This window comes from Semicossyphus pulcher, unplaced genomic scaffold (assembly GCF_022749685.1).
Source record: "Semicossyphus pulcher isolate SPU_LCO1_2020_fin unplaced genomic scaffold, fSemPul1.0.p SCAF_26, whole genome shotgun sequence".
NCBI classification, from domain to species: Eukaryota; Metazoa; Chordata; class Actinopteri; order Labriformes; family Labridae; genus Semicossyphus; species Semicossyphus pulcher.
Genome location: NW_027211700.1, coordinates 3,564,044 through 3,578,798, shown reverse-complemented (window position 1 = coordinate 3,578,798; position 14,755 = coordinate 3,564,044). Strand labels below are relative to the sequence as shown.

Below are 14,755 nucleotides of genomic sequence, written 5' to 3'. Positions count from 1 at the left end.
AGACGCCGTCTGTTTTTGGGGGTGTCGCAGAGGGAAAAAGTTTTCTTAAGTTTTCTTTATCTATTTATTAATACAAACATGTTTACAAGTTATTTCAACACCAAGTTATTTTCATTTAAAACACTTTTCAAACACACAAATTACAGCCTGCCTGTTTTTGCCATGACGAGTTTGCAGTCCTGCTCGCTCCCGGTGCGCTAGCTGAGCTCAGCCGACAGTAAATCTGATTGTTGTGAGGGTGGCAGCTGCACTGGCGATCATGGCGGCGCATGACGAAGCTTTAGCCTGATTATAGTGCCATCGTCTGGGTAAAATACGACAACACAATAATGTACCTCTCTGCATTTTGTACTGGTATATTGGTCGCACTGGTGTATAAGAAGCAGCCCACTTTTTAGATAAAATGAATTAAAAGTGTGTCCGATACACTGAATTTTACCGTATGAATTCATAATCTCTATTAGGCACGCAGCAGGATTTAGTACAGCAAGTGTTCTGGTTTCTGTTTGTAGTCTGAGAAGTATTGAGCAATCACCTCTCGGCAGGCTTCGGTGTATGCAGGAAAAACAGTCCGTGTGGAGAACAACAGCAGGCGGAAAGCAAACGATTTATCTTCTTGTTAAAGAGAAATCTGCAGCAAGTTCAGCGAACAATCTTTAGAGCAAACATTTCAACTTAAGACAAAATCACTTGACGCTGTGTCACGAAAACCGTTCAGCGTTTATATTTCCCAGCTTCCTCGAATGCATCAGAAACAATGGCTCCGCCCTCCTTCTCATGTTAAAGTAGTTTCCTTCTCCTCTTGAGGACAGACCTGACAAAGCTTCATGTTGACTTGTTCCTAATCTGCATCATGATGTTGTTCTTTCAGCAAACTGAAGAGCTGTTAATTAAAGTCGAGTGCAGCCTCTGTGTAACTTCCTGTTTACAGTGAAGCTGAGACTCAGCACAGACAGATGAACGGGTGCTCCTCCGGGGGATTTAATGAACCAAGACATGACGGCGTTTATTTAGCAGACATATCTGGAGGGAGAATTTCACTTCACTTTGATCTGAACGCACGGTCGCTTCTCAAGCTGCTGACTGGACTGTAAACAATGCAGCGCACGGAGAAGGAAGTCTCGGCTGGAAGTCGCTAAGCGCTAACTAAACCGGACACAGACCCCACATGCTCACCGTTGCTCCCAGAGGATATATCGTCGTCAGACTATCGCCGAAGGGTTCTGAGATTGAGGCTCACAGATTATGAGCTGTAGGGCCTGTTAGTATAGTTATGGTGAGAATTGGGCCTTTGAAACAGAGACGAACAGGTGTCTGTACTTCATCACATACCTGTATGATCTTAGGGCACAACATTTTTAAAATCATTTAGCTGTTAGTCCGACTATTTTCAAAATCAATTTATGGATCAAAAATGGCAAAAAACACAATTTGAAGCCTCTTAAATCCGAACATTTTCTGCTCTTTTCTGTTTTATTTCGTTTTAAACTGAATATCTACAAACAAAACAAGACAGAAGTTTGGATTCTAACAAACCGGGGCCGACAGTTTTCACTGTTTTATGACATTTAATTACATTTTATGACATTAATCTTATTAAAACAATAACTGTTAGTTGGTCTGTTGTTTACATCAGTGTGGCTGTTGTTGCTGCTCGGAGTTACACGTCTGGAGTAAACAGTGAGGAAGCAGACTCTCCTGTGATCTGCAGGGAAACGACGTCACAAACACGTCTACAAATTTGCCCTGCGGATATTTTCGAACCCTGCTTTGAAGTAAAAGGTTAACTAAGCTGACGAGGATGTGTAAGTGTTGGCATGTTGTTTATCTCGTGTTGAAACTCTGTGTCTCGTGTTTGATGTCAGTGTGGGAGGAGCTGACGCGATGAAGATCGAGGAGATGGAGAAGATGCTGAAGGAGGCGCAGCTGGAGAAGGCCAGGCTCATTGAGTCGAGGGTAAGACGCCGCCTGAACAGCGGATACCCCCGTGTGAGAATTGATTAATCAGAATCTTTACGTGTGATGAATGAGAGTTCTCACATTTCTCTGTCGATGGCTCTGAATTGATCGTGAAGATGAAATCTAAAGGTTCAGACTGTAACCGGAGGCTCTCAGTCATTTTTATCGGCCTCCATTTCTCAGTCGTCTTCATCTCTTTGTGTCCCGATGAAGAAGCTCAGACTGAAAGATGATCTCGTTCATGTATGCTCCAAAACGTTTCCTCACATTTCTCTTGTTCTGTTGTTTTCATCACAGAGCGTCCTGAGGAACCCTTTATGTGATCAATGCAGCTCCTTTTTGTTACTATTTATAAAGTCATTAACATTATGGGGAACAGACAGAAACTTTTATACAGCAGGAAGTGTCTTTAAAAAGCCTCTGACTGAGTGTACGTGCCTGAAATCATTCAGTCTGCCTTGATGAAGAACTTGCCAATGTTTGTATGTCTGATCTGAGTACCAGGAACAGGTGAGCTGAGGAAACACGAGATCAAATATCAATAAATGCGCACGCAAGTAATTAATGATAAACACACTGAAAGCCGATTATAGTGATCACTTGTATCCAGACAGGGTGACTAATATTTATCACATGAATATTAAGCAATGAACTGAACAGCTTTGCTGTTAAAGTACTCGTCTCGAACCTACGAATAAATGCGGCCCAGTTTATATGTAGTTAGAAGATTTTCATAATAAATGCCTGTTAAGTCACTGTCGAATATCGCCAAATGAGGTAACACAACGGTGACCGTTACCGTTTATCGCCACAGGTGCCGCCAAAGAGAACCAAACTGAGATCTTCTAGATAACTGTATTTAACTGACTGTTCCACTACAGCTGTTTCAGATAACTGCATTACTGCACAGCGTTTAATGCCTTAAGCTGTCAGAAGAAATGCTGCTACATTTCATTTGTAACAAAGCTCTGGGTAGACTCAGTTTGTGATTGTGAGACGAGGGGCCTTTCTTCCTTTCCCGCACAATGTGCACTCTGCACCAGCCTCAGGTAGCCAGCGGGGAGCAGACTGGTTACCTCGAGGCAAAGTATCAAAGCAGGATACAGAGAGAATGAGACACTGCCGGGCTGGCAGGGGTTAATGTGCACTCTTGTGATAACGCCCACATATGCAGAAATACCTCAGGACAAACAAATACAAGGAAAGGAGCTTTCAGAAAATTCCAAATGTCCCTGATCAATGTCTGGGAAGTCTGAGAGTTTCATGGTGCAGAATATTGACTTTGTTTCACTGTCAGGAATCAGAAGTACTCTTATTCCCCCCCCTACATTTTCTGTTATGTTCAGTCCCTGCTTGTTATTATTGATGTATTGCACTGTATGTATGTGTGTGTGTTTAATCCACGTAACCCGTCATTACGTCTCCAAACGGCTAAAAGCAGTCTGTGTAAAGACATCACTGCGGTGGAGCTGCAGCCGAGAAATAGATGTACATAAATGCATGAGCGTCAAGCTGAGTTCTGGCTGCAAGAAAGAATCTTTCTGTGCAGCGCCCATCCATAGATCAAAAAAATATGTAATGAAAGCGCTCTCCTCTCCTCTCCTCCAGGAGCGAGAGAGCCTGGCTCGCCGTCAGATGCTGGAGGAGGAGAGGAGGAGGAGGGAGGAGGCCGAGAAGAGGCTGCAGGACGAAACTTTCCACCGGCAGCAGCTCGTAGAGAAGGAGGTCAAGATGAGGTCCAAGAACTTCTCTCAGGTCAGTGAAATGAGACATAATTGAGTCTGCATGGTGGGAAAGTGGAAAATGAGTCTCCCTGTCTGCTAAGAACATGGCACGGTTTACGGATGTGGGCTCCTGAGGGTGGGAGGACGGATTTTTAAGTGTTCAAAATCATTAAATTCAACAATTTTCAGACCGAAACCACCACGTTTTCTGCTTCTCCTCCTTCAGAATTTAACCCTGTTTAAGAGAAACCGTAAGACACCAAATGTCTTCATGCAAAAAGTGAAATACATGTGTAGAGTTTGATTGACATATTCGGTTATTTGAAATTGTAATCAATCAATTAAAATTCCACATCTGAAACAGCCCTGGCCTGTTTGTCCGTCTTCAACTTTAATTATTCTGTGTTTTTATTTCTTCTCCGTCCAGGCCCGTCCGATGACTCGCTACCTGCCGATCCGTAAGGAGGAGTTCGACCTGCGCTCCCACGTGGAGTCGTCGGGCCACAGCGTGGACACCTGCTACCACCTCATCCTCACGGAGAAGATGTGTAAGGGCTACCTGGTGAAGATGGGAGGAAAGATCAAGTCCTGGAAGAAACGCTGGTTCGTCTTCGACCGCCTCAAGAGGACCTTCTCCTACTATGTTGGTAAGAAGACGTTAAAAAACAACATGTTCCAATCAGAACATTTGGTGCTTCAGTTAGTGTTAGATACAGTACTGAATATAAGATGACAGGGTAACACGTTAAAGTGTTTCAGCATCCACATTCTGGTGTTTGCACGTTTCCACATGGCAGCACAATGTCCAGAAGGTAAATTAACTTCATGCTACAAGTTTTTGCTGCTCGATTCAAATGGAAGGCTTCCCATCTCATCGGTTGATAAAAATCATGAAGTGAAGCCTTTTACAAAGGGAGCTGACTGCTGTTGTTGACCCCTGACCCCTGTAACTGGTCTGTTTGACAGGTGAAGATGGCAGGAGATGTTTTTGACTTTAAACTAACAATCTCGAAGATTTCAGTTTCGTTCTCCTGGGCGCCGTCTAATGGCAGTAAACGGTATAGCGGGAGCACACTTCCCAGTGTAACCAGACGTCCATGGTTGGCTCCGGTTGTAATTCTTGATTTTCCTGGCTGACGGTCGCTTTCCTTTTCAGACTGTTTGCTTCATCTGAGCGTCGAGTTTGTTTCTTCTTCTTTGGATTTTCACTTCTTGTTGAAGTTGTATCTGTAGTCATCCATCTTTTCTTTGTTTGTTCAGCCATAGTAGATCACTGTTTACTCGCAACACTTGCAGAGAGCGGAAAAGCAGCCGCTTAGCTCCGCCTACCCTCTCTGGCAGACCAACCACTGCTGGCTGATGGAAAACGTGTCACTAACTGGGCGCCGCTTGTGATTTATTCAGCGAAAGTCGCCTCAGACACCCAGTCTGTAATACTGCAGATGAAAGGCTTTCCTCAGTGGGCCATAGGCTCAGTCACCATTGTGTTACCTCAGTCAGACATTTATTTACATGAAAATCTTCGAGATTGTTACTTTAATTCATGTGGCATGAAAACACGTGAGCTCTCCGAGCCTCCTGAAGGCTTAACTTTTAAACTATTTAAGAAAATATCAATTTACTTGAGAATCACACTGTAATTTATCTCTTCTCAAAAAACACTGTTTGGATTTTTTGTTCGACGTTTTGACTCCAATGAAACAAAACAAAATTAAAAGAATAAAAGCTTCAACATATGGCCTTGCTTCCAAAAATGCAATACATCACAATGAATATTGAATCATAAACCTATATAGCAAATAATTGCTTATATAAAGGCTTTTTAACAACTTCTTTTAGTGTCTGACTTTTTAATTCATCATGTTTTATCGGCTCGTGCAGCCTACATCAGAGTCTTTACAAAACAACAAAATATATCTCTTAGACAAATTGTTCAATGTTTCCCTTTGAAATGTGTTAAAATATGAAGTTACATGAATGCTACAAATGGCATTGAAATACAGAACTGTTTATTAGATACATCCGACCACTCACTGCATTTAAGAGGAATTCATTGGTGTACACGGCGACACATATTCAGTGTGTTCCTGTTATAAAGCAGATTTTTGTGTCACAAACAGACGTGAGAAACACACAGCAGCTGTGTGAAAGTGTCAGAGGTACAGTTATAAAGTAGCTACAGTGAGCTTTAACACTCAGCATGTAAAGTGGGTGAATGTGCTGCCTGGTTGAGTGGCAGACAGAACATGCGTCCTCAGGACCTTGAGCAGCAGCAGCAGCACGTGCAGCATGAGGCGTTCACGGTCGTGTAATTTGCTCCAGCGCTGCGAGCTCTGGGACACTTGTTCTCTGTCGGGGGCCTTTGAAGTCCTTCACAGGGCTCGGCTTAAAGCTGCTTAAAGCGTTACCTTGTTGAAAGTGAGCCCGGGCGAGGAGGTGTGCTGAGATTACTCCGGCAGTAGTTAAAATGCGCTCAGCGCTGCGCTCTCAAAGGAGGCTGATTGAGATGCATCGCTTGCCCTTGTCTCTTGACCTTGGAACAGTGAGAAAGGGGAGGTGACGGGCGTACAGTCGTGAGCGCCGCTAATTTGCAACCAGTTTGGGAGATTTAGATGCAGTGAAATGAGATGCAAACGCAGGGCTATTTGAATGCTAAAGAGGTCATTAGCAGATAATAGCTGCGTGTTAAAAGGAAAGTGTTATTCCTCGAAATGAAGCGCAGCGTTTCTCTACCTACTACTCTTTAAGTTGGCTTGTGGAGTGTTTGTGCCTGGAGGTAGAGAGGGGCGTTGAGTTCCCCACCGGTTCCTTACTGCAGTTCTGCAGTGGCTGATGAAACAAACTGCAATGATGTACAAGAGTAGCGTAAGAATGCAGTCAAGTGTGAAAATACAATGAGAGCTCCATTGGCTTTAAAAACAGAGAGAAAAAGTGCTGCGCTTGTCTTTTTCCATCCATCATCACAAACTATTAATTGGTCATGATCAAAGTTTGATTCCTTCTCTTCTTAACGGCCGCATCGTGCGCTCCTGCCGTCCTTATTCTACGTGACATGGAAGTGATGCGCCTCACTTTCTCACGCCAACAAAAAGTCTGCAGTTGTCAGTTATTCTTTGACCAAACCCACGTTGTTTTTCTTCCCACAGACAAACACGAGACCAAGCTGAAGGGAGTGATCTACTTCCAGGCGATAGAAGAGGTCTATTACGATCACCTCCGCAGTGCCACAAAGGTACGCCGCGACTCAAAGCCATCATTTCCTCTCATTTGTTTCACACTTTGTTTATTTTCATCTCACATTCTCTTTCGTTTAAAACCTCCTGCACCTTCTGTCGCTTCTTTTCTCCATGTTTGTGCTTTTTTTCCCCCCCGCTTTGGCCGGCTGCTGTCACAGAAGGGATTTTTCAACTTGAATATCAGTGTATGTATCCACGCTTTCTGTTCTAACCCCACTGAACCCTGTGTGTCCAAACCTCAGAGTGTGTGTGTGTGTGTGTGTGTGATAGAAGACAAGCTGGATGGCTGATGATGCATGCTTCAGCCCCGTGTTTAATGACCTCAGACTGTTGGATTCTTGTGCGAGTTTGTCATTTGAATTGCTGATCCTGTTTGATCCCTCCGTCTACCCCAGTGTTCCCAGTATAACCAGTCGAGTGGTTAGAAAACAAGATCTTCTTGTTCATGTGTGCAAAAAGTCAGCTCCTAAAAACAAGGAATAAAATGGGGAATATATTAATTTTAAATTAGTCAAAATATCACAGATAAAACGTTTAATCAAGGACGCAGAGTTACTTTACTTTGTCCAGAAATGAATCTGATTGTTGCTCTTTCAACCTGCGGAGGAGGCGATCATTTGAGATGGCCTGACTCTGTCACTGTAAACAAAGACTCCAATCTCCAGTTCAGTTAGTACACTTCACTAAACTGAGATTTATACAGCAGAACAACATGTCTCCTGCTCAAATCTCTCCCTCTCTCTCTCTCTCTCCTTGAGGGAGTGCAGTCCTATTAAAGGCGTCGTCTCTGTTAAATGGATTTTCTCATATTCTGCATGTTTTTGTCTGTTTATCGTTCACAGTGAAAAAGTGAAAACTGCATAATTCTGACGTGTTTAAAAAGGTCGCCTCTGAAACGGGCCGTTCAGAGCAGCTGCAGGTTTCTACGCAGAACCTTGCTTTCGCTGAAATTGACCAATCGCCGCTCGCCTCAGGCGGCCTTCTTGCACTCGCTTGTCATCATGTCGTCAAGATTTCAACTCACCATTCGGATACCTCCTGGTGATTCTGGCTCGTACATATAAGACCGAATAACCGATACTAGAGCAGCCATGTTTTCTACAACTTTGGAGTGACAGTGCGGTGCGTTGGCATCGCACATGTGGGGGAGGGGCTACATGGTCACTCCAAATACTGTCAGCCAATCGTGGCTCAGGTCTGACCTTTGAATGGCAAAATGGCCTGTTTGTTTCAGGAGGAAGGAGAGGCCCTGAAAAAACATAATGTATAATATGTATATAATTTTTAAACCGAAACAAACTTTACTAATGCGATTCAAAAACCCATTAGAATAATAGAAAATTGATTGCACAGCTAAAATATGTAGTAGCAGACGTTGACGGTTGGCTCCAGTTGATATTTATTTACATGAAAATCTTTGAGATTATCACTTTAACATGTTTTTTTTAATCTCCAGCACAAAGCCGAGCTGCTGCAGCCTCCTCATCTTCACTGCATGTGTGTGTGTGTGTGTGTGTTTGATGGCGTGTCACACTGACTGAATGTGTGGCTCTGATCAACTCTGCAACTTTGATTTTACTTGACACTTCCAATGTCATGTTACGGAGCAAAGTCTTCTGCGTGGGCGGCACTTTGCAAAGGCAGAAATATGACGGTTAAGGAATGTGAAAGAGATGCAGAAGAGTTGAACGTGTTCTGTTCCTTCAGAAACGTGCATGAAAGTGACTTGTTTTAGTCCTTCTCCTTTTGAACTGTTTTCATTCCCACTGTATCATGAATCTGTAGATATGAGGGACAGTATGGTGTGTTCACAGCACTGTTTCATCGACTGTGATTTTGAATCCTATGTGCTGAACTCAGAATTTACAGGATTCAATAACTTTCTTTGTATTTCTTAGTTTGATTCAGATGATTGTTTTACAACAGTTGATGCTGTTTAAAGTATATAAAGATGACCGTATTTAAAGATGGACGACGCGTCTCCATCTCCTCTCGTTGTACAAAAGTGAAGTCAAAACACCCCCGGAGTGGCCGCTGCCTCTTGTGCATCTGGAGCTTGAGTGTGTGCCGTAGAGATCGGCTGGTACTGGGGCTCGTACTGCCCCTTCCGCTAACCAAAACACACATTTAACTTGCCGAAAAAACGTCAAATATCCGACACATCGGCGTGTTTACCAGCAGAGCAGCTTCTTGTGTCGGTCTGAAGCAGATATTCACGCTTATGGAAAGTTCAATGACTGTAGTGTTAGTGTTAGTTACGTCTCCTCTCACCGTTCCTCCTCTACTCTGCTACTCGGGAACAGAACGCTGCAGGAGCCCCATTTGTCAACAGAGCTGTCAATCATGAGGCCACACCCCCTTTTTATAGCATCACATAATGAATTAAACTTGTGAGAAAAATGAACACTTGGACGTAAATCAGCATGATAAGAACTAACTATAATGACAGAAACCATGTTTGAGAAAAATGTATTTGACGTGTATTTTGATTTTATAGTTTGACTCATGTCCCATCTGTTAACATGGAGGAGGCGGGCTTTATGAGCTATACTGCAGCCAGTCAGCAGGGGGCGGTAGAGAGGGTTTGGCGTCACTTATAGGGAGCTGTCATGTCGTCCATACACTGGGGCATAAAAACTGGAGAAAGCTAGTCTATTTTGATTTAATCAGAACTCTGTAGATTCTTAATAAAGTTGTATAAATAGTTGTGAAGTTTAACCTGTGAGTGCAGGACGCTGACAGAACAGGAGGCCGGTGTGATCTGTGAACCTGGCAGTCAGACAACAAGTTGTACGTGACAGCCTGACTCTTCCTTTTGTGTTTTCCAACTTCCAGAGCCCGAACCCCTCCCTGACCTTCTGCGTGAAGACCCACGACCGGCTCTACTACATGGTGGCCCCGTCAGCCGAGGCCATGAGGATCTGGATGGATGTGATCGTCACGGGAGCGGAGGGATACACACAGTTCCTGAACTGAGGGACACACACACAGAGTGAACGGAGCGCAGGTGACGAGCACATAGTTTCGGCAGGGACTCTCCCATCACAGACTCTACTGGCCACTTCCTGTTTCCTGTCCGCAGCGGACACAACGCCTTCTTTGTTAACTTTTTAAACTCACACTTTTAATTTGTAGATGTTTTCACCTCCACGTTTTCTACCTGATTCTGTTTGGATTGAAAAAGGGAGCCCTCGGAGGACACACACACTTACACACCTGTATATAAACCAAAATGTATACCTGTCAAAGACTGTAAAAAAAGCCTTTCTATATTGCCAAATGGAGATCTTGTAGTTACTGTTTATTGAAACTTTTGTATCATTTGTTTCCTTTCTTTCTTTTTTTACTTTTAGAGAAAATTGCCAAATGACATAATGCCAATGTTTTGTTTAAGTGTTCCATCATAGTGTAGACTGAAAGCGTTTAAAAGACTCTTCAATCAAAGGGTGTAATCAATTTTAGAAAAATATACGAGAGGAACTTGTTCAAAAATGTCAACGAGAGATAATGAGTCGGTAAACAGGGACTGGGGGTGGTGTAGGAGCTCAGCACACACACTGAAACAAAGTAAAACATCACATCCTCCAAGTCCTCCAGTCACTTCACCTCCGTGCTGAAACACTGAATCCAGTGTAGCATCCACAGAGCGTTAAGGGATCCAGAGCGTCACGCTGGTCAGATTACTTCACACAGGCTAACCAAAGTAACTCAAAGTATTTTGTTAAGATTTTCACACATCACAGCTCAGGAGCTCAGGCTGCAGTTCTCACTTTGGTACGACCAGTATGGGGTTTGAAAAGCAGGTACTGCTGTTAGGACTGGAGCCACTGATAAACTGTATTTGCTCAGTATGAAGTACATTTTGAAATGTTTCAAATATTTCTAAAAAATTTCCACTAAACCCAAAATAATGAAAAATGTCAGGATTAGAGAATTACTGAAAAAGGTTTATTTGCCTCAAGTTCTTTCAAATAACTTATATTAATTTTCCTTTAGAGAAAATTGTTGAAATTCTTTTCGGCCCCGTGTCCGCACAGCGCCTTGTTCTGAGCGGCCACATGCTGCGCTGCTCCGAGCATCTTTTTTCAGAGCGCTCCGCCTGTTTTGCGCGGCCGCTCCGAGCGCTTCGGGGTGAAAATCTCTGAACCTTTCAGAAATGCGCTGGTGTCGTCACCGCCGCTTTTTTTCAGATGGGGGCGCCACTCGTCACCTTGGTTACCACCAAACATGGAGGAGCAACTTGTTTTGGCCGTTTCCGTCTCCCCGGAGCTGTACGATATGACAAACAGACAGGATCACAGTAGAGACTGAAAAGCCCGTTTGTGGGAGCAGATCGGCCGGACACTAACTGTTGCTCTAAGTGTTGTGCTTTTATCGACCTACGCGTTGTAAGCTTGTTGTCATAGAAACAAGCAAGCGCTTCATCCCCGCGCCCTGCCAGCGCTTTTCTGCCAGAAAAATGCGCTATGTGGACACCGGGCATTAATCGAACATTTAAAGCCCTCTCTATTTCTGTATGCTGTATATAGGAGACAGTTAGCCTAGCTTTGCATAGAGACTGGAAGCAGAGGGAAACTGCTAGCCTGGCTCTGTTGGAAGGAGAAGACATCTGCCTCCCAGCACCTCCAAAGCTCTTTTATTCAAAAGAAATTCTTATTTGCATAATTAATGAACAAAAAGTCAGATGTAAAGAAAAACAACTCTTGTCGCTGCCTTGCCAAAAGTGCAATGAGAAGATTGATACCACTATCAAAAGCCAGCAGCCAGTTAGCTTGCTAGCAAAAGGACTGCCTCGTTTTTCAAGCTAAGCTTAGGCCCAACAAGCCTTTGGGTGATTTTCAAATTTAAATCAATTATAATGTAATACAAAATTGGCCGATCCATCCCATCAGTAGGTGGAAACTTACTCAGATGATGCCTCCTAAAACCTGCATATTGGTCTAACCATAGCTGCCACATTGTCATTGTAGGTGTAAATATGTCATACATGAATATCTCACTGTCTGTGTGACACTTCCATGTTGCCAACTCGAGGTGCAAACAGCACACGTATGTGCGCACCAATAAACAGAAAGATCTCACTTATTTGCCAAGTAGCCTTTAGCGTATTTGATGATGCAACTACACAGCTGGGAAGCAGCCATCATCACTGCCAGCCTGAAGCAAATCCACTAGAGGGCGCTACAGAGACCACACCCACACAGGACCACGCAGGATGAAAAATACGGACTAATGCAATTCTGAACTGTGCCTTTACTATGTGTTGTTGTTGATGCGGTGTCAGTGAGTGCAGCGCAGCCTGGCTGAGAGGCTACAATCGTACGAATGCATTTTATGTTGTGTTTCTGTGCTTGTGGACAGGTTTGCATGAGGTTTTTTACAAAACATTACAGGCAGAGATCAGAGGGCCCTGGGCACAGTGGGGATCATCTAGTTCACTGGTGTTATTCTAACTCTGAATGTACAAAATATCACACAGGCATTTACGTGGTTAAAGAAGTTAAGCTTTATGTCTTTCGGCTCTGGAGGAGCTTTGCCCTGAGACACAAATTCATGACTGAAAGTTGGTGTTATAAAGGAGGGCCGTAGAGTTTGAAAGATCTAGGCGTTCACTAGTTTTAGAAATAGATTTCAGCATAGCCCCACCCTAGTGTTCTGTGATTGGCGAGCTCTCGTCTCCTCAAACCATTAGGACCTTTTGGGCTGAAAGGGTACGTCATCTAAGTGATATTAGACGACGTACCCTCTTGAAATCTGGTCATTAAATGTAATGTAATAGAATTTAGATAGTTTTCATTTTTTGCCTTTCAACAATAAAAACTCTTAACATTTAATTTAATACGACACACCTGGATAAGTCTCACACACGTCCCTCCCTGCTTTGAATCCCCACTGTGCGCTGCGGCCCGCGTGCATGAGAGCGGATTCAGAAATCTTCAGCTTTAACAGAGTGCTTATCGTCAAAGTGTCGATCATCATCACATTGTGAAGCTATTGATCAGTTTGTAGTTGACAGATACAGGTTGCTGTTTGCTTTTATTTTGAAGGAGCAGAAGACAAACTACGCTGTGATTATTGGAGCATGTGGAACTGTTGTTTAGTTTCATGTGTCGGTACAGTGATGATGATAATTTATAGTTGTGGTGCCTGAGATAGTGACACGTTTACTTCTTAAAAAGAAAAAAAGAGGACTAGTGAAAAGACCTTAATATATATTCTGTCCCCTTGCCTTTAAGTTCTCTGCACAGTGTGCAAACCAAACTATTCAACACTGGCAAGGCTGTTAAATCATGTCTGTTGATAGTCGGTGGTGTATACATTACTGTTGATATCTCTGTTAAAAAGAAAGGAAACTTAATATGCTGTAAAGAGGATGCCCGAATTAAAAAATATCTTACTATTCAGATTAAATGAAACAGTATTGTATGGAAAGAAGTAAAATTTTTACTTATTTTTGTCGTTTTAGAAATTTTATTGTCTGTCTCAAATTGTATGGTAGTGATGTATCAATCTACCTTTTTTTTATTTTACTGGTACAGCAGAAAACACACATCTTCACATGCACACACTCGCCTAGCACTCATGAGACTTAGTGTGCATGAAACAGGATCTACTTTGTGGAAAATCACACTCACAATCAATACTCGGACCATACTGTTTTATTGGTACCCTGTATGTCTCATGCGTTACTTTCACGTATGAATAACATGGATTTTGTTGAATCTATTAAAGACTGAACTGTTACAGAGTATCTGCTGCTTTTCTTGAGCTCGGTGGGAGCCAGTTCCAGTGTTAAGAAAAGAGGAAGCCGTAAGTAATGAATGCAAACTGATTTTTGGTTTATTACTCACACAAATGGAAGAAGATGGACAACAAAAACGAAAGCTGGAAATAAAACAAGGAAAAAAAGTCCTAAAATTACACAAAAAGAGGGTTCCAGTCCCAATAAAACACAGCTCAAAGGAAAAAAAAGTTTTCTTTCTGTGAAACAATTATTCTCCCAACAGAAAGAAGTCCCATCAAGCTTTTTCAGCAGGATTTCCACAGAGGGTTTTACAGCTCATCACCTGGAGACGAAACACATTTACTTAATCACCTTTTAACCACCAACATATATTAATATTTAAATACTGACATTGAAACGTTTCTGCAAAAGAACACTCTCTGTATGAAATTCTATGAGATGCATCCATAGATTCAAACTTTAATATGACTTCACTTGGTCCAATTTTCCCATATTACAAGCATCCCATTTTTGATTATGTTTGGGAAACTAATATTTTGACAGCGCTGCCTTGACAAAATTACCCTGTTCATGAGTAGACTGGAGTAAAATTAAAGTGCAGTAGCGCCTTCTGTGGTACTTGAATAATTAGCACGTTACTGAAATTTTTCATGTGATTAATAGAACATCAAGCACAGAATTAGAATGAAGGAATATTTAAAAATTAAATATCTTTGCACAAGCAGGGTGATAAATAAACCATTTTTTGTTTTTACACAATTTAATAACCAAAAGTTTTGCTGACTTTGTCATAATCACTGCTTTACACATTCCCAACTGTATGAGGGTTTCACATAACAATAACCCTGACAGAATACAGAGGTTTTAAGATGTCAGAGCACAACAAAACTTTTATTATTATCATGTTAAAATGACCCTTAAAGGAATGAAAACTGAAAACGCTTTATTGTTATTTCACAAAATACGTCCTAATACTGTAGAATTCAAACATTTTAATAAAAACCATAAAGTAAACCCTGTGATGTGGTTACGATGACTTACTATGTTTGTATCAAATACGGTAAAGAAACGTATGTTATTTAAAATGTTAC

General features: G+C 42.3%; 1 protein-coding gene across 6 annotated transcripts in view; it reads left to right on the top strand.

Annotated features, from left to right (window-relative positions):
- Positions 1 to 11,078, top strand: part of phldb1b (pleckstrin homology-like domain, family B, member 1b) — a 132,510-nt gene extending 121,432 nt beyond the window's left edge. For all 6 annotated transcript variants that reach the window (XM_069676682.1, XM_069676685.1, XM_069676683.1 and 3 more), the window contains 5 exons: positions 1,866 to 1,956; positions 3,568 to 3,714; positions 4,111 to 4,330; positions 6,830 to 6,915; positions 9,755 to 11,078. In XM_069676682.1, the coding sequence (XP_069532783.1) occupies positions 1,866 to 1,956; positions 3,568 to 3,714; positions 4,111 to 4,330; positions 6,830 to 6,915; positions 9,755 to 9,895 (685 nt within the window). In that variant the 3' untranslated portion in view covers positions 9,896 to 11,078. The remainder of the gene's footprint in view (positions 1 to 1,865; positions 1,957 to 3,567; positions 3,715 to 4,110; positions 4,331 to 6,829; positions 6,916 to 9,754) is intronic.
- The last annotated feature ends 3,677 nt before the right edge of the window (positions 11,079 to 14,755 follow it).